Here is a 21,681-nt window from a genome sequence, read left to right as displayed (position 1 = left end):
AACGAAAAATATTCAATTTACTCTCTTGTATGACAAAGAAAAACGGCAAATTTAAGAAGCCAGAACCAGAGTGTTTGGCCTTTTTCTTAAAAATGACTCACGAGTTTAGTGGATTTAGTCATGCCCACAATGAATCAATGTGATCTCAACCACATGTTAATGTTTTCTGTTACCGTTCCTCTTCAGGCTGATCAGCGAGCGCACGGTGGAGGAGAACATTTTAAAGAAAGCCAACCAGAAGAGGATGCTGGGAGATATGGCAATTGAAGGAGGAAACTTCACCACGGCCTTCTTCAAACAGGTAGGAATTTACAGTGAGTCAGCTTCACACAAACTGATGATTCACTGGGACTTTTTTTTTATTCAAAGGGACGAAGGATAACAGCTCTTACAACAGCATTTATCACATCTCACTACTCCTACCAGCAGCTGCGCATCATGTAAGATAAAGGATGTAAAATTAGATCAGCTACTTCTTTCTAGTCGCCTGTTTAAGATGTTTTTTGCTGCCTTTTTATAACTGACCTCCTCATCCAAACACAAACATGTAGCTGTCCTCGTCCCCTTTAATTAATTTGGTTCAGATCAACCTTTACAGTAATAACACTTGTGCTTTTTGAAGTACCCCGACATGCCTGCATTTTCTAATTAATGCGCTGAATTAATGACACCACAAGCACAGCTGGTTGTTTGGAGTTTGTAGCAGTGATAATGTCAGGACATTAGGCAGTTGAAGTGGCTCTTACTTTTTTTTTTTTTCCCCCTCAAGTACAGAAAACCATTTCCCTGTGCTTTAACATGCCTCGTTTCCATTTTGTCCCTCAGCAAACCATCCGAGAGCTGTTTGATATGAACGACGGAGAGAAACGAGAGGTGGCGGTGGAGCTGTCGGTGCCCCAAGCTGAGGAGGAAGAGGCCGTCAACAAGCAGAGCACCACCATTCTGGAGCAGGTCAGACACATCAGATGGGTCATACGCCCACAGATATTTAGATATTTAGCACCTGTTTTTTTTTTTTTTTGGTAATCGTCAAAATCAAAGACACTTTTCTTGCAGCATATTTTCAATTCCAGCTGTGAATGTTGGATAATCTCCTTGACAGTTTACACACAGCAATGTGCAGGATGAAAATTAAATAAAAATAATCCAGTGAAAAGCAGGACGAGTATTAGAAATTCAAATCTTTGTGTCGGCCAATATTAAGACCATCAAAATATAACTGCTATATTTGATTATATATTTAATATTTCTTCCTTGCAGGCCCTGTGTCGCGCCGAGGACGAGGAGGACATTGTCGCTGCCTCTCAGGCCAAAGCGGAGCAGGTGGCGGAGCTGGCGGAGTTCAATGAGAACATACCACTGGATGACGGAGGGGAACAGGAGGAAGTGGAGGAGCTCTCCAAGGCCGAGCAGGAAATAGCTGCTCTGGTGGAGCAGGTGAATAATCATGCAAATCTGTAACTGAGTTATTAACCGAAATCAAGAGCAGAACATTGGTTTGAGCTCTTAAATGAAATCTGGATTGGATTATACATTGGTAATATTAAATATTACTTTATAAAGTTCCTAATCATAGCTGGAAGGGTAACATGTGGGGAATTGTTTTTACTGCCAGTTCAGGATCGTGTTCTGCTGTAAGTCTGAATTATAACTGTACAGTTTGTGCTCAGCTGACGCTCCATGTTCTCTGCTCTCCTCTAGCTCACTCCCATTGAGCGCTACGCCATGAACTTTCTGGAAGCCTCATTAGAAGATGTTTGCAAAGAAGAGTTGAAGCAAGCAGAGGTAAGGCCACATCTTCACCTTTATATGAAATAAAACGGTCTCATTAGCTCAAGTGGTATAAATTCTACTTTAAGACTCACCTTAAATATTGTCCTCAACACACTGGTACAGGGTTGGAGAAAGTAGATCTGTTCAAAACAATGCTTCGTTACTCAATAAATTTTAATTTATTGCCTATGAGAAAATATAGCAATGTTGATTCTGTTCTTAATTTGTTTTTTTTTTTCTCTTACATAATAACAAAAAATACAGATTTACGAGTAAAGAGTAACGTTAAAGTACGGTTTAAATCCCAAGGTGAAATTGGTTATCATGGTCACAAATACTGTAGGACCCCAGCAACAGCTAGTTAGAGGTCTTAAAGGGATATTTGCATAACAATACTAAAAACTACAACAATAAAAATCACTTAATTGGATGAAGTATCCAGTTCACGTCTGACAGTCGTGATAATTGGAGACATTTCAGTGCTTTCTGTAGCTTCACAGAACTGTTATTTTGTCAGGTAAAACCAAACTATTCCACCTGCATGTGTGTAAACATCTGCCTGTGCGTTAATAGGAGCAAGTGGAGGCTGCCAGGAAGGGCTTGGACCAGGCCAAGGAGGAGGGTCTCAAGCTTCACGCCTCATCTGATGACGACGACGATGACTTTTTGTCACCGCCAGCGTCTGTGGAGCCTGCTCAACCAGCACCAGCCCGCCGTGGCCGTAAACCCAAGGACAAGGACAAGATTGTTGCCTCGACAAGGACAAGTGGTCGACTTCGTGGGGCTTCGCCTGAAACTGAGGCTGAGCCTACGACCCCCAGAGAAGTGCCTGAAAGACCCCGTCTTGGTCTGAGAGTACGAGGAGCTGCCAAAGACACTAGTGCTGTGTCTACCACCCCGTCCCGCACAGACCATCTAAAAACCTCCTCATCAACAAGGCTCCAAGACTCCACCAAATCTTCGAAAGCTTCATCACCTGCCAGAGATCACCAGCCCACCAAAACCAGGACTCTACCAAACCGCTCCCATCCCAGTCCAGTGCCTTCCCCTCCTACAACTTCTCCCCCAGGAGGGAAACAACAGTGTGTTGTGGAGACTGATGGCAAGAGCTCCAAAGCGGGCAGAGAGGACAAGGAGGGGGAGAATGAGAGGAGGATGTCTGAGTCATCACTTGAATCCAGCTGCCCAGCGGACCATCAGACAAAAGAAGATGACAGCAAAGACCACAGCGCCATGTCTCCCCCCTCCACCAGCTCCAGATCGCCTCGCAAGCGTCAGTCAGCAGATGGAGAAGTCCTGCGGGGTCTGGTTGAAGACTCCCCATCAGCCAAAGTCCTGCGGAAGCTTCCAGGGAGGCTTGTCACTGTGGTGCCGGAGAAGGAGCCAAGAAAAAGGAGGCGGCGTGGAAGCGGCACTGGAGGTGCAGGTTCCTCAGAAGAGGCAACAGCGGAGGAGGCCACTGCTGCATTTGTCGACGAACCAAACAAAGACAGTACACCACCAAGCCCTGACGGCAAAACTAAAGAGACTGTTACCAAATCCCCTCAGGACCAAGACTCGACTCCAAATCCGTCTGTGCAGCCACAGCCTGTCAGAGGGTATCCTCCATATTCTCCACCCCACCTTTCTCCTGACATGCCTGTGCTGAGAAACCTTCCTGTACGCCGCAGGTTGGAAACTGAATCTCGCATGGCTGCTCAGCTGGGAGAGCAACAGCAGCATCTGGGTCGAGGACGGGGAGGAAACCAGTCCAGGAAAACAGACATACCGCCAGGCAAAGACGCCACGGCAACCTCTTCAGAGTCCAGCGTGAATCCTCTTGTGACACCTTTGAAAAGAAAGAGGGGCCGACCCCCTAAGACTCCCCCGAGGTTACCTGAGCCTGACAACACAGTGACTCCTTCCCCACAGCCCACCTCACCAAGTGAGGAGGGGAATCCCCCTCTCTCCCCAAAACGGAAGAGGGGGCGTCCCCGCAAAGACTCCACAACCACGCCAGACACAGTCAGTGAAGGACAGAACTCTAAAAAAGAGACCACCACGACTGATGGATCTGGTTTATCAAAAACTGATGCTAGTTCGGAGCCAACAGCTCCATCTCCCCACATGTCGGAGACTCCTACAGCTGCTGTTGTCAGCACAGGTCAGGCCTCACAGTCGACCACCGCTGAGGTAACGGACACTAAGACTGAGGTTTCAGCCCCTGCTCCAAATCCAGCACAAGCCTCCACAACAAACACAGACCAAGCCTCCACACCAGTCTCAGCTTCGGTCCAAGCAGCACCTGCACCTGCACCCCAGGTAACCCCACTCCTTCCTGTGGCTACCTCCACAGCAGCCTCCACCCAAGCTGTTAGTTCAGCTCGGACTACACTTCCAAGCTCAGTCACAACAACTACCGAAGTTTCCGCTGCATCCTCTGTCACACTTTCCACGTCTGCCACAATCACAGTCACTGCTACCACCACCACCACCACCACCACAACTCCACCTCCACCTGTCAGCACGGTCTCATCATCTCCCTCAGGTGAAAAACCAACACTTCCACCTTCTACAGCTCCCATAGAGCCAAAACCTCCAACTTCTACAACTGTGAAAACAACAGGACCAGATACTGCCAAAACTACCACAGTTACCACACCAGTTGCTACCACACCACCCACTGCACCACCCACCATGGCTGTCACAGCAGTTCCATCATCAGTCCCTTCCACAACAATCACAACAGCTGCTACCGTAGTATCAAAAACAGTAAGAGTCACACCAGCAGTCACCACTACAGCAAAACCAGTCACAACCAAAACTACTGCAGCAGAGGACTCGCCGCAAGCCTCTGCTCTGACACCTACAGCGTCTACTCCAGCTACTGTAAGCTCCGCCCCAGCTGCCAGTTCATCAAGCCCAGCTACACCTTCACAAAAACTATCCTCAGTGTCTTCCCCCACTACAGCAACAACTACAACGAAAACAATCCAAGCTTCGTCATCCAACTCAGCAACAACTCCAGTAAAAACAGTGCAAGCAAGTCCATTAAACTCAACAAGTTCTACTACAGTTCCAATTCCAAGCCCAGCCATGTCCAGCAATGTTTCACCAACAGTTGCCACATCTGCTGCGAATACAGCTCCATCTTCTCCAGCCCAAACAAGGACTAATGTAACAACCACCAAAGTCCCCGCGAATCTGGTACAAACAGTGCAAGAGGCTGCACAGGCAAAAGTAACCACATTGGCCATCAAGTCCCCAGCAGTACCTCCTGCTGCACCTAGTCCAGTCTGCACTACTTCCCCAACTACAACGTCCGCCAGTGCTACTACAACCGCAGAAGCAAAGGTGGTTGCGGTAACTTCGTCACCTCCAACAGAAGGAGTTAAAGCGACAACTCCTGCAGCAGCAGCAGCAGCAGCAGCCCTTTCCATCGAACACACTTCTGCTTCTGCTACCCCTGCCACAACTGCAGAAACAACTGTGAACATACCACCCCCAGTAACAGCTTCCACAGATGCTCCACAAACGGTCACCACAACCACATCATCCCCAGAAAAGTCAGTTACAGTTGCTACCACAGACACTGTTACAACTACCCAAGTATCCACTACCACAGCTGCTCCTGAGCCAGTAACAGCTGCTTCAACCAAAACAGTTACTCCTGACACCCCCCAAACCTCCACAGTCACTTCCCCCCAAGTGCAAAACTCTTCACCCACAGGTGTTTCCTCAGAGGTGTCCACACCAGCCCAGACCGAGGCCCTGCCTCAGACACCCACGTCTGCTCCTTCTAGTGTTTCATCTGAGAAACAATCTATAGAATCAAAACAGAAAGTGTCTGCATCTAGGAGTGACTCTGACACGGTGAAAGACATGGAAGTAGATGCTGTGGAGGCTGAAGGGACCAGCAAGGATGAGGACGACAAAAAGCAGGAGATCTGTAAGACTCAACCTAAAAGGAGAAAGGTGGAGAGCTCCCCTGAGACCAAAGACGTGGAGTCAGGAAGGGAGGGTGCAGGTGGAGAAGCAAAGACTACCGCCACCCCTCAGAAAGAAGAACCTAAGCAAGAGGCGGTGGAGGAAACATCTGAAGATAAGAAACCTCCAAAACAGAAAAGGTCACTCAGTCGCCAGAGTAGCCAGGAATCCACTCGCTCTTCTTCTCCATCCTCTGCGGGCTCTACAACAACCCTCACTCGCCATGCTCACCACAAGAGGACGTATGAAAACAGACATCCTGCAAAGAGGAGGCGAGTGGACGTCACCTCAGAAGCAGGGGATGAGGAGACAAAGGAGGAGGGTGGGGAAAAGAAAGAGGGAGGCAGCAAGGGGGATATCACCACCGCTACTACTCGGAGGAGACGTTCCAGGTCTCCTTCATCCTCCTCTGACTCTGACAATAGCGAGAGCGGGAAGGAACACCGGTTGACTCGCTCAGCCAAGCGCAGGCTACAAGATCAGGAGAAGGAAAAGGGCAACAGCCGGCCAGGAAAGAAAACTGCACGCAGCTCTGACAGAAAAGCATCAAACAACGCCAACGCATCCACAGGTGGAGAGTCTGGCAGCGATACATCTTCTGTCAGGATCACCAGAAAGTCTGCAGGAACTCAGCCTTCTCAAGACACTAAAGCTCAGACAAACAGTGCCCCCCCGTTGCCTCCTGAGCCTGAGGTTCTGGGGAAGAGATGCTCGGCACTCAACGCAGCAGCCAAGCTACTAGCAATGAAAGGCAGAGTGGACACCCCCGGCCACACCACTCGGAAAGACTCAGCGGCTAAGTCCACCGGGACTTCGCCTGCCTCGTCTTCTGAGAAGAACCAAAAGCCTAAGAACAAAAGTGTACCAGCCTCTCCCCAGAGCAACTCTGTAACTCTCCCTAATAATAAAAGCAGTGGCAGCAAACACTCAACACCCAGTCAATCAAGCCGGACTGCTTCCCGCTCTACCAGACAGTGCCCCGGTTCTCTTGTTCCACCCCTGGAAGTAGAGTACAAGAGGTCCAAACCAGAGGAAAAGGACAGGGGGAGCAGGAAGTCGTCGAGGGGAAAGGAAGGTGAGGCTGAGGCCCAGCCTTCATCCAGGGGCCACAGTGCCTGCAGCAGCATGAGCAGCGACGGTGAGGGCGACGGCGGTGGACGCAGCAGCAGGAGTCGTAGCAGCAGTAACAGCAGCCAACGGACCCACAGCATCAGCTCTCAGAACACAGAGCACAGAGAGTCCCGCTCCCGCGCCACCTCCTCTGGCAGCGAACGCGAGAGGGACCGCAGCTCGGATCGGGCAAAGAGCAGAGACAAAAAAGAGAAGCGGGGCCAACAACGGGAGAGCCGAAAGGACAGCAGGAGGTCTCAAAGGCTCTCGCAGGAGGTGACCAGCGGTTCGGGAACTGAGGGGACGCCGGACAGGGTGCTGCGTAGCGTCGCAGCCCTCGCTGCGGTGCAGGCCCGGTCACCGGCCGCAAGCACCCGCTCCTCCTCCAGTCAACACCGTCACAACAAGACATGATTGGAGTGCCAAAGGGAAAAAAAATGGAAGCCAGAGTGTTGTTGCAGAGCACGATACGAGAGCACGCCATGACCTCCAAGGTTGCTGCTTTGTCTGCACTCTTAATGAATGCAAGGGATCTGTCTGAGTGCCGCACAAGCCAGGGACCTCCCTGCCTCTTGGGCCCTCTCCCTTTCCAATTGGAGCTGGTCCCCTCACCAGCTCAGTTATTGTCGGCTGGGGGAAGGCTCAGGGACGCTGGACTGAGGGTAAAAAAAAAAAAAGTGGCGCCATCATTGAGCGTCCCTAAACAGATAGAGATGGTGCAGTGGATAATATTCACCACTGGGACTTGAGGGGGGACAAAGGTGCAGGAGGTAATAAAGGTTGTTAGTTCACATAATGTACTGTACTCATTAAAGACTGGAACACTCAGATCTTATGTGTTAAGATGGGATATTACAGCACCCTCTATTAGGGTTATAAATGAAAAGTCATTTGTGTGACAAACTTTCGAGTGACCAGTTGTATTGTAAGTTGGAGGTTTTAGAAAGTTTGGTTTTGAGAATTTCGTCAGCTGTCCTGACTATTGTTTCTTTGTAGTCAGTTGATAAGTTATGCATATTTTATTATTTCTTCCAGGGTATTAGGAAGAGAAACAGATCTGTCAATGTGATCTTTGCTGCACTATGCTGGAGCTTGTCTTTGCTTGGGCCCATCCTTTTCCATGTCGACTTCTGTTCATTGGATTCATTTTTAAATCCAGCCTTGCATTTCTCATTTGCACATCCGATAACGTGGCCCTTGGCTTTTTTGAGTACATTGTGGTCTAGTAATTTGGTTTTTTGTTTTTTACATCAACTTGAGTGAATTAATTGGTTCCTGTATCTCACAATGTATCTCTACAGTTCAGAAATGTATTAACTGAAGTTGCAAATTGTCTTGGAGACGTTACATCTGGAGACAAAATCTTCCCAAAGGAGGTTATTGTTTAAGTCCACTTGTCATGTATTTATATTGAAAAGGGCAAGGAAATGTTGTTGAAAGTAAAGAGTGCCTCTTTGGCCAAATGGGTTTGAACCTCAGATTGCCTTGTGAAACACCTGAAGCCGGGGTGTTGAGCTTCTATTTAAAAAAAAAAAACAAAAAAAAACAAAAAAAAAAGCCAAACAAAACAAGGAAAAAAAAAACAACCCCCTGCAAAACATCAAGAAAAACACCCTGTGCATCAGTGCTACCAAATTAATGTTTTATTTTTCACCTGAATTTTTTTGTCACGTCACTTCATTGCTCTTCGTTCATGTAAAGAAAAAAAGCAAAAAAAAAATTACTTGGACAAAATATGTGAATAAAATTACTGGTACAGTTCCAGATGACTGTAAATTGTCGATTTACTTTTGGACTCATCAAAGCGATTTTGTGCAAAGGTTATATTTGAAGGGGGTGGGGGTGGGGGAGGCGGAGGGGGGGTAGTACACGGTGATGGTCTTATTTTTTGATTTGTCTCTTTCATTTGTTGCATTCCTTTTGATCCCTTGTAATTCCACATTATTTTACTTGAAAGATTAAGACAATTACAGTTGAATAAAAAGACCAAAAATTTGTTGCCATTTTTCATTGTGTTGAAGGTTTTTGTTGAACTGTCACAGTTGTCAGGAACTTAATCTAAAATATTTCATGGTAAATTACAAAAAGAAAAATACTTTTTAATCTTCTGTGAAAAAGCAGAAGTGTGAAAAATGCAAGTGGCAACCTCTGGGGCTGAAAAATGACTCTAACGCAAAAGTGCCAAAAACTGCAGATCCTCTCACGGCCACTTGAAGCTGTTAGAGGAACTGCTTTCAGTCAGTTTTTTTTTTTTTGGATTAGCCGGGAGTTAATTGGGTTCAGAACTTCAGAAACCGCTGGGTATTGTCACAGAGGCTAAGTCCACCTTTATTTACAGTCTATGTAAAAATGTAACATCATTATTGATACAGGACAGACACAGAATAATAGAACATGGCAATATTTTATTTTAAAAACAAAACTATATTAAAATAAATGAGTGATGCAAAATTCAACAGCCATAATATTACACAGTAGCAAAGTGGCTGCTAAATATTTTTCCGTCTGCTGTTAACTGCTGACGGGCAACTTTTCTGCTTCCAAAAAAGACTTGAGCGAGGACTCGACGTCCTTTAACACGAACTATTTTTGTTTATGTTGTTTTTCCTTTACAGATTTGTCACAGTGTGGTGCAAAGCAGGTTCTGCTTCTCTTTGTAAATTCGTGCTTCCAGGATTTTCCAGCTAAATTCCACTAAATACTTAATTAGCAACTGTGACTTTGCACAAAGTGACAAACGGGTGAAGAAAAATAACAACAGGTTAAAGTGTAAATGAGAGAATAGTGTCAGGTAAAGCCAAAGACTCAGTGGAAACATTGCTGTGTGAATAGAAACAACATAAAAAACTCACTTCATCCCTTCTTGACAATGTTAGTGCACATTACATTCTCAGCTTGACATAAAGGAGAAGGCACCATTTTGGAAAAAAAAATAATAATTTTGCAGAATTTCTCTTGTAGCAGCTACACAACAATGTTCAAATCATAAATACAAAGTGGTCGCACAAATAAAAGGGGGCCTTGAGCCGGTTACTGCAGCGCTGAGAGGCAAGAGAAAGGGGGGGGGGGGGGCTGTTATTTTACATTTAAAAAAAAAAAAAAATCTGTATTTACAGGTTGGAAGTTTGAAACAACTTTCAAGTTTTAAAAATCATCTGCATAAAGTATGTCTTTAATTCTCATTATAGGTTATGTACAATTATATTAGCCTATGAAAGAAAAGCCCTACTCTATTAAAACTTTTTTACACCTCCAATTCATCCAGAAACAACAACGTAACGTAACAAACGCACATTTTCCTGAGTACATTTTGTTCAGCGCCAGTGTCAGGTTTCAATACTGCATAGTGTCCCGCTGAAGGCCACTTGTTTCCTCTTTTTTCAATGTAGGAGGGGAAGGGGCACTGACGTAACAGTTCACAATTTGTTCTGGGGGGGTCCATGAAGGAGCAGCACTGCCTCTTGAGCAGAAGCAGACATGCAGGTGAGATTGTGGTCACATGTGAGTTAAAAAAAAAAACAGAGAGCACATCTCTTCTTGAAAAAAAAAAAAAAAACAACAGAAGAAGAAAAGGGCGGCTATGACAGGAAGGTTAGAGGAAGACGAAAGAATAAAAGAGGAGGGATGACAACAGAGAAAATCCACTGACCACATGACCCCTTACATCCTGTGGGCTGATGTATTTACAAGACGGGGGATTACTGAACCCATAATGTGCTTCTGTCAAACCAAAACCTCCGGCCGACGCTCGCCGCCCGGTGTTAGGTGCCGAAGGTGGCGACCAACGACAGGACTAAGATGAGGACGAGGATGGCCAAACAGATCGCGATCCAAATCTTTTTCTGCAGTGGACGACAGACAAAAAGGTTCATTAACACACAAGCAAAAGTCAAACAGATACGACGACATAAAGTGGACAATTTAAAAAAGAAAAATAAATAAAAATGTTTTTTCGTCTTATGAAAGCAGATTGTTGACTGACAGGTGACGTCAATTAAAGTCTGTGAGGGTTCAACCTCAGTTTCTACAACTGGGAAACACTGGTTTGTCCAGTTTAGTGTTTATAAATAGGAAGTGTTGACACATTTTTATGCCTCTTACTTCTCTTTAAGTCACGCCCTGTTATGTCTTAACATGTAAAAACCAGATGATGATGATGATTATTATTATTATTATTATTGTGCCTTTAAAAGTGACATATCAACTGAATGTTGATATTTAAGGTAAATTAAACCCAAAGTTAAGGGACATAGTTCTGTTTAGTCAATGCACATGATCAACTATCAACTATCTTGAGTTGTCCAGTGGGTGTTTTCAGCATCTTTGGTTTTTCTATGAATTAAACAAACAAGATATAAAATGTGAGCTAATTGGCTTCAGAGGTGCCAGTGGACACTGGAACTGGAACCAGTACAGACTTTCTGTTTTCAGGTTGTTTTTGTTTTTTTACACATGGTACCTTTCGTGCTTTCTGCTGGTACGTGACAGCTTTCTCTGTGTTTTCCTTTGCTTTCTCCACATAGTTAGCAGACTGTTTGATGTTGGTTTCAATGCGGTTGACCATGTCCCCCTGCAGGAGACAAACAAAAACCTCATCAGAATCAGACGCTTCTTCAAAACCAAATGAGCCTGAGAGACTTTCCGTCAGCGTCGCTCTACCTGAGCCTCCACCTCCATGGCAAGGTACTGGAACATCTCATGCAGGTCTTTGATGCTCCTCTCCAGCTTCAGGATCTCATCGTGCCGGGACTCGATCTCATTCAGAGCCTGCTTCGTAGCTTTAGCGTCACTCAGGATCTGTACGCCACAGTGCAGGTATTTGTTAGCTGTAATGCATTTCACAGAAAATCTACCAACAGTCGTGAGATCTCAGGGTTTCGTCTACGACAGAAGCTGCCGGCTGCATTCTCCACACTATGAGCCACTGTCACACTACAGACGCATCTATGGGCTGCACATGATTTTCTCTCACATGCTTACCGGATCTGTTGTCCAATCTGAGCAACTAGAGAGGCTACAACAGAGCAAGTCACTTCATGCATCACATTTAAAGACACTGCTATCACTGCTTGTGGTTGACCTCCAACTGCAAATGTGTTTTTCTGCAAGAGGTGCGCTGTGGTTTCCAGAAGGTTGCACTGCCGACACCGTTCTTTCATGTTGAAAGGTCGTGTGTACTCACATTCTGAGTGAAAACATCCGTTTGCCCACTTTCGAGCATCAAATCCAGCTCCTCCTCAGACACGTTGCTCCCAGCTGAAGGAGAAGTGAATCAGACATTAGAAATCATAAGAAAAGCTGCAGGAGACGCTGAAAATGAAAATAAAAACATTCCCATTGATGTGAAACTTAAACTCTTCCTCTATCAGGCTTATATAAATAAATCATGTGATGTATTAATATAATTGAACTGGTTAAGACAGGCTTCAATGTTTCAGGGCTGCGACTAACAATTATTTTCATTATCAATTAATCTTCCACTTATTTTTTTCCCCAATCATAGGATTAAAATTTTCTGCATTAACATCAGAAAACAGTGAAAATTGCCCAGAGCCCAAGGTGACGTTACCAGGTGTTTGGTTTTGTCAAAACCTGGAAATGTTCAGTTAGCTAGAATCTAAGACGAAGAAAAACTGCAGATTCTCACATTTGAGAATATGAGACCATCAAATGTTTGAGTATTTCTGCTTCAACACTCCTGAGTCTCCATCCAACAGGTTTTAATGCACCAACAAGAAAAAGCTACGACAAAAATCTATCACAAAAGAGTTTTTACACTTGTCTGAAGTGTAAAGTTTCTGTATCGATAAAAGCAAATGGAAACAGACTTAGTGAATTAATCATGACCTGCATGACTTGAACGTCTGTGTGGAGCATTAAATATTTGTCATGAAATATTACATATACTATATCGTGTGTGCTACATGTGGGAGTCAAAGTAAAGTGTAACTGACAGTAACAGAAGAAAGTGACAGAGAAAGAAAGGAGGGGACATGTGACCAGTGTCAGTGAACAAACTTGAACCTGCAGCCAGGCTGCAGTGAACAGGAAGTGATCAGTTAAACTGTAATTTCCCTGAATAAAACCTCAGACCACAAACACATCACGCTGACAAACAAATCACAGCTGTGTCCTCACTGATTTTGAGCTGCCTCTGTATTCTCTCCACGTTTCGGTCTCTGTACTGGGCCTGGATGGTGTTACAGTGACCCATCAGCTCCACAAACTCCTTGGACAAGACGCCGTGCTGGAGAGAGAGAGAGAGGAATAAAGTTTTGATGCTTAAAAAGCTGTTTTATTTTATGGAAGCTGAAGGTTCAAGGCTTGAACTTGAAAAGTTGATATGTTTAAGATTTGATGAGATATTTTTGTGGAAATTCAAAATGTAATTCACAAGTTATGTCCTTAAAGGAATCAAGACTCCAAAGTAGGATGTTGTGGTAAAAAAGCAACAAGGCTCCACCTGTGTGCGCTGCATCCGAATGTTTATGGGAACATATTTTCCATCGTCCTCTCCCTTCTTGGGTTCAATACCTGTGGAGAGATAATTGAGGAAGTGTATTTCAAGTAAAGAAAACATGAACTGAAAGCAGTGTTCATGTCTTATTCAGCGATACTCACTCTTCAGTTTTCTCTGGATCTGACTCGCCAATGTTTTTATCTCATCTCGAAGAGTCTGCAGCTCTTTCTTCATACCTAACCCAGGAGGAGAGCAGCAGGTTCAGCACAGGAGACACCGAGGACGGACATCCACTAAAACTTCCAAATCTATCAATGGATCAATGGGTCGGATCAATCCCTAAATCTCTGATGCCAAAGTGAACATACTTACTCTCGACTGGCAGAGCCACACCGAGCACAGTTTTCTGTTTGTTCTCGAGGTCAGACACCATCCTCCTGAGATTGTGCATCCCTTCCTGAATTTCTTGTGTCTACAGAATGACAAAGACAAATCTCACTGTGTGTGGCCTTAATTAAAAGATCCACTAACGAATAGCCAAGGTGGTATCAAAATTGTTTTTTTTAATGTAAAACAACCCTGACAGTGTAACCATGAACCATGAGTAAATTATGTGATCTATGAAATGTTAGAAAACAGTGAAAATGCCTGTTATAATCTAATAAAACCCAAATTGTAGTCTTCCAATCAATAATTAAAAACACAAAGTTATTCAATTAGCTAATATAGCACTTTTTTTGCATTTTGGCTGAAATCGAGCAACTATACATTGATCACTTCAGCTCTAATGGTCTGGCAATAACACTGGGGACGCTGGTGGCAGCCCAGTGCAAGGAGACGGGGGTTTAGCAGAGACTGAAATGTTGACAAAACAAATTTAAAGACCAGTAGCATGTGAGACAAGATTATGTCCATGTGATTTTTTTCTTCTGCTTTAAGCCTCAGAGCTGCATTTTATCGCTTTCACACAAATGTGACGTTTGGCTTTGCTTAAATTTTATCCATAAACTGTTTATACAAGGGCAGTGCTGTGATCTGAAGCTTAACACGAGACTAAGTAGTCTCAGGTGATCTGGGAGGTGAGTAGTGGTGATGTTTATAGGGTAAATTGACCTTTTTGAAGAAAGCTTCGCTCTCCTTCTCCTCTTTGGCTGAAGAGGCTCCAGGTTTGATCACCAGAGCTTTGCCCTCATCGTCGTCATCCGACGCCTCGGCATTCTGCGGTTACAGACAAAAAATTAGTGAAGAGAAGTTGCAGTCAATGCTTTCTTAGGGCCACAGAAGTTCACTTCCGATTCAGCATTTAGAGGAAACGTGACATTTTTCTGAACCACTTATGATTATGAAAGTGTGTTTGACATCCTAACCAGAGTTTAACACCGTTTCTGCTTTTCAACACTTTCAGATTTGTGAAGCATTTTTTATTTATGAAAACAAAAATTGCATTTCTTCCATACAGACATAAAAAAAAACTGCGTTTATATATTTGTCCAAACTGGACCTGGTTAACAAGTAGAGTCCAGTTAAAGTTAAAACATAGTTTAGATGGTTTCACTGCTTTTTATCACAAAAAACAAAATGTACCACCACAAACCTGAGACTGTAAGGATTATTTAAAGAAGTTTCAGATTTGTGAAAACTTTATTCTATTAGTGAAACACAAACATGGCAACCTCACAAGTGAAGGTCTGGATTAAAGCCGGAGGGTCTGTCAGACTTATGAAGCCTTCATCCTGTTTGTAAACACACAAAAGAGCTCTCACTGCTTCTGCCCCCTTAGACCACACCGGACCAGGTCCAGAGCAGAACCCATTACACTTAGACTTTACATGTTTGATTAGATTAACAGTAAAAGTGTTAAAAGTGTTAAAAACACAGTTATATGGCAGTGAAACTCGCTGTAACGTCGCTGCTTTCTCTGCATCTGGAGCTCAGACTTCAGCAGCCCTGCCCTGTCCCGGCCTGGCAGATCACTTCAGGAGAAGCGGAAACTGGAAATAACCCGTCGCTAAAGTTCCCATTCAGACGCCGAAAGCTGTTAAACATTATTATTTTAATCGTTTGTTTGGATGTAATCTCTCAGACAAAGCTGTCGCGGTGGAACAGAGACGTTAACGGCCGTTACTCGACACAACAAGTGAAGCTAGCTCAGTTAGCTCAGCTAGCTCAGTTAGCTCAGTTAGCATGCTAGCCCGCTGCTGCTAACGTTAGCCGTTTACTTTCAAACTCACGTTTCCTAATTCCTTGGTCCGGTCCCGCATTGTTGAGGGCGAAGCAGGCAGACGGGGGTCCGGGGGGCTTCGACTCTACGCCGGAGGCTGGTGAGGTGTTCCCGGCACAGAAACTGGCTGTAAGATCGGTTTTCTCTGCACTAATGTCATTCAGTGAGTAAACTCCAGCAGCAACACTTCTTCTTCTGCTGCGCCTCCAAATATGAAGCTTTAGCGCCACCTGCGGCTTTATCGTTACCCCATCCTCATTTCGATTATTATTTGTTTGCTTTGTCCTCATTCACATTGATTGTTATGGGTCAGAGCTTCTGTATGAAGTGTTATTATTTCTTGTTTGAAAGTCACCGAGACCAGTACATAAAGATGTGAAAATACAGGAAATGTGATGCAAAAGAGCAGCAAAATGATCATCAAGGAACTCAAAATAACTAAAAAGAGCTGCAAAATGATCCCAAAGAGATGCAAAATTATCATCGAGGAACTCAAAATAACTAAAAAGAGATGCAAAATGATCCCAAAGAGATGCAAAATGACCTAAAAGAGATGCAAAATTACCATAAAGGAACACAAAATAACTAAAAAAGGCTCAAAACAACAACCAATATGTGCATAAAGAGACACAAAATGACCAGAAAGTGACACAAAATGACCACAAAGAGATGCAAAATTATCATAAAGAGACACAAAATGACCTAAAAGAGACACAAAATGATCAGAAAGTGACACAAAATGATCTAAAAGAGATGCAAAATTACCATAAAGAGATCAAATGACCACAAAGAGATGCAAAATTATCATAAAGGAACACAAAATAACTAAAAAAGACTCAAAACAACAACCAATATATGCATAAAGAGACACAAAATGACCAGAAAGTGACACAAAATGACCAGAAAGTGACACAAAATGACCAAAAAGAGACACAAAATGACCTAAACGAGATGCAAAATTATCATAAAGGAACACAAAATAACTAAAAAAGGCTCAAAACAACAACCAATACGTGCATAAAGAGACACAAAATGACCAGAAAGTGACACAAAATGACCACAAAGAGATGCAAAATGACCAGAAAGTGACACAAAATGACCACAAAGAGATGCAAAATGATCATAAAGTGACACAAAATGACCTAAAAGAGATGCAAAATTACCATAAAGAGATCAAATGACCACAAAGAGATGCAAAATTATCATAAAGGAACACAAAATAACTAAAAAAGACTCAAAACAACAACCAATATATGCATAAAGAGACACAAAATGACCAGAAAGTGACACAAAATGACCTAAACGAGATGCAAAATTATCATAAAGGAACACAAAATAACTAAAAAAGACACAAACAACAACCAATATATGCATAAAGAGACACAAAATGACCAGTAATCTTTTTAATGATTTGTTTGATTATATGCCACATATTTGTCTGTTTTCAATGTTATTTGTGAGTAACTCAGACTGACTCAGAGGGAATTAACTTGCTGTTTTGATGATAATCATGTGATAATTTGAGAGCCAAACTTTTTTTGTAAAATGTACTTCATCTCTGCTGACCTCTTCTGGCTGGAAGATCATAAAATACTTGAGTTTTTTAGGGAGTGTCTTTGGAGACAGTTTTTATCTGTAGATGTTGGGAGAAAAGACTATGTTCTTTATTTGTAGGGTTGATGTTTTCTATAGGAAAAATGCTGTTTCATCACTACAGCAGTATTTTTTTATGTCCTCTAAGTCTGCGTTGGTCTGGGTATTCGTAATTCCACATCTCTCTCTTGTGGTTGTCTCATTATTTTGTTGTTATATTGTTTTCTCAGCTCAGCTCTTTTCTGTGCTGTATGGGGTCTACACTGCAGATTAAACCTCACAGAGACCTACACAACCGTTTCCTGCTGGACTGGTCTCTCACAACCACAAGATGATGCTGTTTGCCTTCAAAACTGCACAGTGGAACCACGACCTACACCAAACAAGCTATAGTTTGAAATCAGTCATCACACCTGAACCTGTTAATGAAAATCCACCTGCATGGCCAATAAAGCCAGTACAGGTAATGAACAACGTCCTCGTGAATATTACTGACATTTCCTCTTTGTGAGCTACAAATAGACCTTTTGGTGAATGATTAGGCTGCTATACCTGACATTTCACACCAGATAACAAACCTGCAAAACAGCTGTTAATCCTGATGTGACTTGACAATGCACTGACATTTATTAATACAGTTTTAAGCTTTGATTTGTCGCTAAATAAATTAGGTTAGAGTCAGCGAAAACACATAATTTATACTTTACAATTTTTTAATTTCTCCATTAAATCACTAACTATTAAAAAGATAATAATAATATATATATATATATATTTATTTATTTTTATATTTATTTATATATATATATATATCTTTTTTTAATGTTTAAAAAAGAAGGTACAATAAATAATCAAAACTTTTTTTGCTTTTTTTTTTTTTTGCATTTTTTTGCTTTAAATTAAGTTTCATTTCAAGTGTAGTTGCAGAACAAGTCACTGAGGTACAATATATTAAACTGTGAAAAAAGGAAAACTGACAAAAACGTCTTCACAGTCTTTAGATGAATATGGAAGATCATAATTTAACATAAAAGAAAATATATTCTATTGTTTTTTTTTAAATAGTTAGTGATTTAATGGAGAAATAAAAAAAAAATTAAAGTATAAATTATGTGTTTTGGGAATTAATTTAGAGGAATTAATTTAATCATAGTAAATGTTGTGGTTTAGTATGAATGGGAACTGCAGCTTTGTGTGAACTACATTTCCCATGGTGCACCGGCGGGAAGCGTCGTGTCGCCAGCGAGCTGTCAGTGCTGGGGGAGAGAGGGGAGCTGGTCCAGCATCTCCGGAGCAGCGGAGCCGACAGACACCGTCCTCCCCAGCAGGATGAGCAGGACCTAGCTCACCGACCGCCCGTGTTCCCCGCCGCGATGCGCACACTGGATGTTTAAAGACTGAACCTCCTCGTCTGCCATAGATCGGCGCGGAGATCTGACTTTATTCTATCAATGAGATATGTGGAGCGGCTCTACCGCCCGGTGGTAACGCAGAAACACACAAGATGAAGAAGCAGTTCAACCGAATGAGACAGCTCGCCAACCAAACCGTGGGCAGGTAAGATGTGTTCACGACCCGCAGCCCGGAGCTTTCCCTCACTCGGTGGGCTTTTGCTGCTCAGCTGGTTTGATTTGCACAAAGCATGAAGTGTCAGTGTAGGTCACAGGGGCGGCGTGGACGCTGTGTGATTGATTGAGCCCAGCAGGGAGGAACATATCCGCACACATGAGGAGGGAGCGGACATGGTACCCAAGGAGCAGGGCTGCTGCTGGCCAATTACATGAAGGCACAGGGCGGCCCCGGGCACCCTGCTGGGGGGGGGGTCACCATGGATGGATTATCAAATGGGCCTACTGGGCATATTGTTTGAAAGTCATAGAGCTCAGTTTAAAGACTACTAGATGACCACAAACACACGCTAAACGATCCCGAAGCCACCAGAGAGCAGCAGAAAGAGAAGGATTCAACTACAAATAGACGAAATGTGACCGTAAAGACACGCACGACAACCCAAACAGATGCAAAATGACCAAAAAGACACCACAAGACACCTTAAAGAGAAAAACCAACAACTAGGCGACACAAAGCCACTACAAGATGAAGAATTACCACAAAGAAATGCAAAATGACCACAATGAGATGCAAAATGACCACAATGAGACACAAAATGACCACAACGAGACGCAAAATGACCACAACGAGACGCAAAATGACCACAATGAGACACAAAATGACCACAGTGAGACACAAAATGACCACAGTGACTCTCTAAATGACGACAAAGGTGAATGACTACAAAAAAGCTAAACTACAGACACCAGAATACAACAGAGACACAAAACAACAACCATAAAAAGGTGGAAAATGACTGCAGAGAGATTAAAGTGACACATACAACAATGAAAATGCAACACAAAATGACCACAAGTTGAAAAATTACCACAAACAACCTGAACTGACCACAAATACACACAAAATGACAATGGAGACACAAAGCGACCTTAAAAAGACAAATTGACCAGAAAGAGATGAAAAAACAGACTGCCTGGGGGCCGTACACCCCTCCTAGGAGGGGTGTACGGCCTTTTACCTGTCTTACCTGTCTACCTGGCTGCAGGACGCTCAGCCACCTCCACTGATGTGTTAACCTGTAGAGAAAAGCTGAGGGACTGTCGTAAGGTGGACTTCAGTTTCAGCTGCGTGATCGTGATCGGTGTCTTCGTGGTTTTCCATGATTTGGCTTAGTAGAAGTTAGTAAATGTAAAATTAAAGAGGCTCCAGCATCGAGCCTTGAGGAACTCCGACAAATAATAATAATTTTGATAAAAACTGGTAAATGTCTAATGAAAAAGTTTATATCTGTTCCTTCACCTGTGTCCTTAGTTTCTATTTCTGACTGCGTGAATACATGAATGATGACAAAGTAATTAATTCCTTGGACTCTTGATTGCTTTTAGTTATTAGTTTTTGTTATTCTTCAGTGTTTGTGATGCTCAGGAAACCGTCCTCGTAGTTTTACAGATGTGTCTCTGTGTAGTCGGTTCAGGAGACCCTGGACACAAATGTAAGCGTTAGGACCCATAATCTTAAAGTACGACCCCGGGGAAGCCGACCAAATCTGATGTGGAACGAATTGCAGTACCCCGGGAAGTTTCAGGTTAGGTTCCCACATGAAATGATTTTAACTGTTCGTTGTCAAGCTCCAGAAAAGCTTCTTTTTAATCCTGGAAATTGGAGTCCGTGTTCTGTTAAGTGACTCTAATGCTGCACCGTTCAAACACAGTGACACGTCATGGTTGATGAATGCAGACGTGATTAATCCGAGTTAATCCTGACCACACGAGACTGCATCAGATAGTATGCAAATGTAAGAATACTTTAGGTTTATGTGATTTATTTGTTATCAGTTTGTCTGTTTTCCTGTGAGGCCTGATGCTACAGATAAATCTAGAGTTTGTTAATCTCTCAGCTGGGACCTGAGGCTCACTAAATTGAAGCTAAAAAGTACATGACCCATTTAGGCTCCCGTGGTCTGAAAACAAGCTCTGCTCCTTTTTAATTGTCAGTTTAAAATTGCAGCACAGACGTGTGAATGGCAGTTTTATGTAAGAAGGTCACTGGTGTCGTAGCTTCTTTGAGCCCTCAGGTCAAATTAAAGTAGGTTGGGAGGAATCATGGTTGAATTCCAGTTGAGGAGGTGTAGCTGCAGCTCAGCTCGCAATAGGTGTTGTTAAGTCTTTGTCTTTGCTTCTATTTGTCCACCCCACCCTTCGCTGGTAACTGAAAGTCAGTGTCAACATTGCACCATTGGATCAAGTGTTGTTTAACCATTTGTAATAGCTGCATATTGGTAACCTTAAAAACAGAATCACCGTTGTGTTGTTTTTTTTTCAGCTCAGTCAATCAACATCCAGAGATAGCAGCTGTCAAATCAGAAAACAGGTTGATATGCAGCCCGTCGCAGCCTGAGGAAGGTTGATCATAAATCGTACCTTGCTGAGGTGCTGCAGGAGCACCGTAACCTGTTAGTTTTGCTCGGCTGACGGCAGTAAGCACCGCGAGGGATTTTGTGTCAAGTTATCTTGTACCTTGCTCACCCACACTCGCTGCTGGCAGAGGTGCTGATACAAATCAATGAAAAAAGGTATTACTGCAGCTAATGCCTAGCAGAGTGGACTTGGCAGAGGTACGAGAAATCCCTGGAGGACATTTACCCATTACAAAAAAATTACTGGAATTGTGCCGTACTGGTCCTGGAAGGGACAAAAGCTCTAATGCACTTAAACAGACAAAACCAACCAATTATTCATAAATATATAAACATAAAAAGAAAAATGTGTGGAAGGCAAGGTGCTTGTTTATTTCCCCTCATCTGCCTGAGAGCTGGAGTCCCAGGGCCCAGTGAGGCGGAACGTCCCGGTAATGAGTTTTAACCTGTATCATGAGAAGCAGAACAGCAGGGGCAATTAGTCATATTTAGAGGGTAGACACTCCAACACGACGCCTGACGGCTGGACACACAGGTAATTGGTGATAGTTCCTCTTTGACCTTGGCAGC

General features: G+C 43.4%; 3 protein-coding genes across 7 annotated transcripts in view; 2 read left to right on the top strand and 1 right to left on the bottom strand.

Annotated features, from left to right (window-relative positions):
* Positions 1-8,447, top strand: part of srcap (Snf2-related CREBBP activator protein) — a 33,559-nt gene extending 25,112 nt beyond the window's left edge. For all 3 annotated transcript variants that reach the window (XM_071462094.1, XM_071462092.1, XM_071462093.1), the window contains 5 exons: positions 187-301; positions 826-951; positions 1,261-1,437; positions 1,702-1,785; positions 2,347-8,447. In XM_071462094.1, the coding sequence (XP_071318195.1) occupies positions 187-301; positions 826-951; positions 1,261-1,437; positions 1,702-1,785; positions 2,347-7,263 (5,419 nt within the window). In that variant the 3' untranslated portion in view covers positions 7,264-8,447. The remainder of the gene's footprint in view (positions 1-186; positions 302-825; positions 952-1,260; positions 1,438-1,701; positions 1,786-2,346) is intronic.
* A 787-nt stretch (positions 8,448-9,234) lies between these two features.
* Positions 9,235-15,681, bottom strand: stx4 (syntaxin 4). Of its 2 annotated transcripts, none has more exons than XM_071462106.1 (10): positions 15,541-15,681; positions 14,423-14,527; positions 13,682-13,781; positions 13,471-13,545; positions 13,313-13,383; positions 12,988-13,096; positions 12,032-12,105; positions 11,509-11,646; positions 11,309-11,419; positions 9,235-10,691 (listed from the first exon to the last, which is right to left on the bottom strand). In XM_071462106.1, exons 1-10 carry the CDS (start codon positions 15,568-15,570, stop codon positions 10,611-10,613), a joined length of 894 nt encoding a protein of 297 aa, XP_071318207.1. In that variant the 5' UTR covers positions 15,571-15,681; the 3' UTR covers positions 9,235-10,610. The 2 variants fall into 2 exon arrangements, with proteins under 2 accessions (XP_071318207.1, XP_071318208.1); XM_071462107.1 differs by lacking the exon at positions 15,541-15,681 and adding an exon at positions 14,983-15,169.
* Positions 15,560-21,681, top strand: part of LOC139608401 (rho GTPase-activating protein 44-like) — an 81,624-nt gene continuing 75,502 nt past the window's right edge. For both annotated transcript variants that reach the window (XM_071462102.1, XM_071462103.1), the window contains exons 1-3: positions 15,560-15,693; positions 17,354-17,586; positions 18,294-18,680. In XM_071462102.1, the coding sequence (XP_071318203.1) occupies positions 18,628-18,680 (53 nt within the window). In that variant the 5' untranslated portion in view covers positions 15,560-15,693; positions 17,354-17,586; positions 18,294-18,627. The remainder of the gene's footprint in view (positions 15,694-17,353; positions 17,587-18,293; positions 18,681-21,681) is intronic.

The sequence above is a fragment of the Trachinotus anak genome, unplaced genomic scaffold (assembly GCF_046630095.1).
Source record: "Trachinotus anak isolate AG129_WGS33_773 ecotype Australia unplaced genomic scaffold, CSIRO_AGI_Tana_v1 ptg000025l, whole genome shotgun sequence".
Taxonomy (NCBI): domain Eukaryota; kingdom Metazoa; phylum Chordata; class Actinopteri; order Carangiformes; family Carangidae; genus Trachinotus; species Trachinotus anak.
The sequence above is the reverse complement of the archived record's forward strand: the minus strand, read 5'-3'. Positions and strand labels throughout refer to the sequence as shown.

Coding starts and splice junctions, on each gene's coding strand:
- stx4 (XM_071462106.1), bottom strand. CDS start 15,570: ATGCGGGACCGGACCAAGGAATTAGGAAAC. Junction 12,106..12,987: donor ACAGAGGCAGCTCAAAATCA/GTGAGGACACAG, acceptor CTTCTCCTTCAG/CTGGGAGCAACGTGTCTGAG. Junction 10,692..11,308: donor ACCAGCAGAAAGCACGAAAG/GTACCATGTGTA, acceptor CGTCCACTGCAG/AAAAAGATTTGGATCGCGAT.